Raw genomic sequence first — 3,677 nt, 5'->3', positions numbered from 1 at the left:
CAGCAGCAACAGCAACAGCAGCAGCAGCAGCAGCAGCAGATTGTGTACCTTGTCTTAATTATGTTGGAGTCTCCTTGGGGTATCTCCTTACTGCAGCAGCAGGCCTTCATCTCGCAGCATCTGACCTCGGAGACACCATGACGCTGCAGTTTGTCTCCTTTTTTGCTGTTGTTGCTGCTGCTGTTAATGTATGTGTTGCTGCTGTATGGCGCATAGCGGGCTCTGGCTGGGGCTGGGATGCTTACACAGCAGCAGCAGCAGCAGCAGCAGCAGCAGCAGCAGCAGCAGGGGATACAGGTGCAGCAGCAGTAACAACAACAGCAGCAACAGCAGCAGCAGCGGGTTCTTCTGCTATTCCTTTCCCTGCAGCAGCAGCAGCAACAGCAGCAGCAGCAGCAGCAGCAGGAGCAGCAGGTGGAGGAGGTCTGTCTTTGCCTGCAGCATCATCCCCATCGCCACCATCTACATCATCATCAACAGCAGCAGCAGCAGCAGCAGCAGCAGCAGCAGGGGGGGGGTATGCAGGCGCGGTGCTGCTGCTGCTGCAGCAGCTCTTTGGGGGCTTCACAGCACGCACAGCCATCCCCTGTATGGTCGATGCCTTCGGCTTTGCTTCTTCTCTCCCCTCCTGGGCAAACGAAGTTAAAGACGATGTTCCGGTCAGACACACCCCACACTTTTTTTTATCCTTTGTCTTTGTCTTTGTCTTTGCCTTTGTCTTTGCCTTTGTCTTCAACACAGAGATGATGTTTGGGTCAGACACACCCCACACTTGTTTTTTATGCTTTGTCTTTGTCTTTGTCTGGGTCTGGGTTTTTAACACAGAGATGATGCTCCGGTCAGACACACCCCACACTTTCTTTTTTGTCTTTGTCTTTGTCTTTGTCTTTGTCTGTGTCTTTAACGCAAAGACGATGTTCCGGCCAGACACACCCCACACTTTTTCTTCCTTGTCTTTGTCTTTGCCTTTGTCTTTTTCTTTGTCTTTGTCTTCTAACACAAAGAAGATGTTCCGGTCAGACACACCCCACACTTTTTTTTCAATGCTTTGTCTTTGTCTTTGTCTTTATCTTTGTCCTTGTCTTTTAACACAAAGACGATGTTCCGGTCAGACACACCCCACACTATTTTTTTGTCTTTGTCCTTGTCTTTCAACACAAAGAGCATGTTCCGTTCATATACACCCCACACTTTTTTTTCCTTGTCTTTGTCTTTGTCTTTAACACAAAGACGATGTTCCGGTCAGATACACCCCACACTTTTTTTTTTTCTTGTCTTTGTTTTTGTCTTTTAACACAAAGAGGATGGTCCCGTGAGAGACACCCCACACTTTTCTTCCCTTGTCTTTTTCTTTGTCTGTGTCTTTGTCTTTAACACAAAGACAATGTTCCGGCCGTATACACCCCACACTTTTTTTTGTTTTTATCCTTGTCTTTGTCTTTAACATAAAGACGATGTTCCGGTCAGACACACCCCACACATATCTTCGAATGCTCTGTCTTTCTCCTTGTCTTTGTCTTTAACACAAAGAGGATGCTCCGGTCATATACACCCCACACTTTGTTTGTCTTTGTCTTTGTCATTCTCTTTGTCTTTGTCTTTGTCTTTAACACAAAGACGATATTCCGGCGATATACACCCCACACTCTTTTTTTATGCTTTGTCTTTAACGCAAAGACAATGTTCCGCTCAGAAACACCCCACACGTTTTTTTTAAATGCTTTGTCTGTGTCTTTGTCTTTGTCTTTAACACAAAGACAATGTTCCGGTCAGCGACACCCCACACATTTTTTTTTTGTACTTGTCTTTGTCGTTTTTTCTCAACACAAAGAGGATGTTCCCCCCAGAGGCACCCCACACTTTTTTTGTCTTTGTCTGTGTCTTTAACACAAAGACGACGTTCCGGTCATCTACACCCCACACATTTCTTTTGTCTTTGCCTTTGTCTTTAAGACGATGTTCCGTTCATATACACCCCACACTTGTGTTTTTGTCTTTGTCTTTGTCTTTGTCTTTAACACAAAGACGATGTTCCGGTCAGAGACACCCCACACTATTCTTTTGTCTTTGTCTTTGTCCTTGTCTTTCAACACAAAGAGCATGTTCCGGCCAGATACACCCCACACTTTTTTTTTCCTTGTCTTTGTCTTTGTCTTCTAACACAAAAAGGAAGGTCGGGTCAGCGACACCCCACACTTTTTTTGTCTTTGTCTTTCTCTTTGTCTTTGTCTTTAACATAAAGACGATCATATACACCCCACACTTTTGTTTTAATGCTTTGTCTTTGTCTTTAAAACAAAGACGATGCTCCGGTCAGAGACACCCCACACTTGTTTTTTCTTGTCTTTGTCTTTGTCCTTATCTTTCAACACAAAAAGTATGTTCCAGCCAGAGACACCCCACACTTTCTTTTTTGTCTTTGTCTTTGTATTTATCTGCGTCTTTAACACAAAGACGATGTCCCGGTCAGAGACACCCCACACCTTTTTTTATGCTTTGTCTTTGTCTTTGTCTTTAACACAAAGACGATATTCCGGTGAGATACACCCCACACTTTTTTTAATGCTGTCTTTGTCTTTGTCTTTAACACAAAAACGATGTTCCGGTCAGATACACCCCACACTTTTTTTTGTCTTTGTCTTTGTGTATTTCTTTGTCTTTGTCTTTTAACACAACGAGCATGCTCCGGTCAAATACACCCCACACGTTTTTTTCCTTGTCTTTGCCTCTGTCTTTGCCTTTGTCTTTGTCTTTAACACAAAAACGATGTTCCGTTCATATACACCCCACACTTTTTTTTGTGTTTATCCTTGTCTTTGTCTTTAACGCACAGACGATGTTCTAGTCAGATGCACCCCACACTTTTTTTTAATGCTTTGTCTTTGTGTTTAACACAAAGACGATGTTCCGGTCATATATACACCCCACGCTTTTTTTTGTCTTTGTCTTTGTCTTTGTTCTTGTCTTTTAAGACAAAGACGATGTTCTGCTAAAGACAGAGACAAAAACACGAGTGTGGGGTGTCTCTGACCCCACACTTGTGCTTTTGTCTTTGTCTTTGTCTTTAAGACAAAGACGATGTTCCGGCCATATACACCCCACACTTTGTTTTGTCTTTGTCTTTGTCTCTAAAACAAAGTCTTTGTCTTTGTCTTTGCCTTTATGTTTAACACAAAGAGGGTGTTCCGGTCAGATACACCCCACATTTTTTTAATGCTTTGTCTTTGTCTTTGTCTTTAACACAAAGACGACGTTCCAATCATATACACCCCACACTTTTTTTGTCTTTGTCTTTGTCTTTTTCTTTTAACACAAAGGGGATGTTCCCGCCAGAGACACCCCACACCCCACACTTTCTTTTTTGTCTTTGTCTTTGTCTGTGTCTTCAACACAAAGACGATGATCCGATCAGAGACACCCCACACCTTTTTTTATTGCTTTGTCTTTGTCTTTGTCTGTGTCTTTAACACAAATACCATGTTCCGGCCATATACACCCCACACCTTTATTTTATGCTTTGTCTTTGTCTTAAATACAAAGACGATGTTCCGGTCAGATACACCCCACACTTTTTCTTTATGCTTTGTCCTTGTCTTTGTCTTTGTCTTCAAGACAAAGACCATGTTCCGGTCATATACACCCCACACTTTTTTTTGTGTTTGTCTTTGTCTTTAACA

At 42.8% G+C, this 3,677-nt stretch overlaps 1 protein-coding gene across 1 annotated transcript; it reads left to right on the top strand.

Moving 5' to 3' along the window:
* Window positions 1-137: 137 nt before the first annotated feature.
* Window positions 138-831, top strand: EMH_0081810 (uncharacterized protein; the record flags this gene model as incomplete). The annotated part of the gene is made up of 2 exons (XM_038022807.1): window positions 138-659; window positions 826-831. The coding sequence occupies 2 exons, from the start codon at window positions 138-140 to the stop codon at window positions 829-831; spliced, it is 528 nt and encodes a 175-aa protein (XP_037878661.1).
* Between the last annotated feature and the right edge of the window lie 2,846 nt (window positions 832-3,677).

This window comes from Eimeria mitis, genomic scaffold, assembly GCF_000499745.2.
Source record: "Eimeria mitis Houghton genomic scaffold, Emh_scaff5407, whole genome shotgun sequence".
Lineage (NCBI taxonomy): Eukaryota > Apicomplexa > Conoidasida > Eucoccidiorida > Eimeriidae > Eimeria > Eimeria mitis.
The sequence above is the reverse complement of the archived record's forward strand: the minus strand, read 5'-3'. Positions and strand labels throughout refer to the sequence as shown.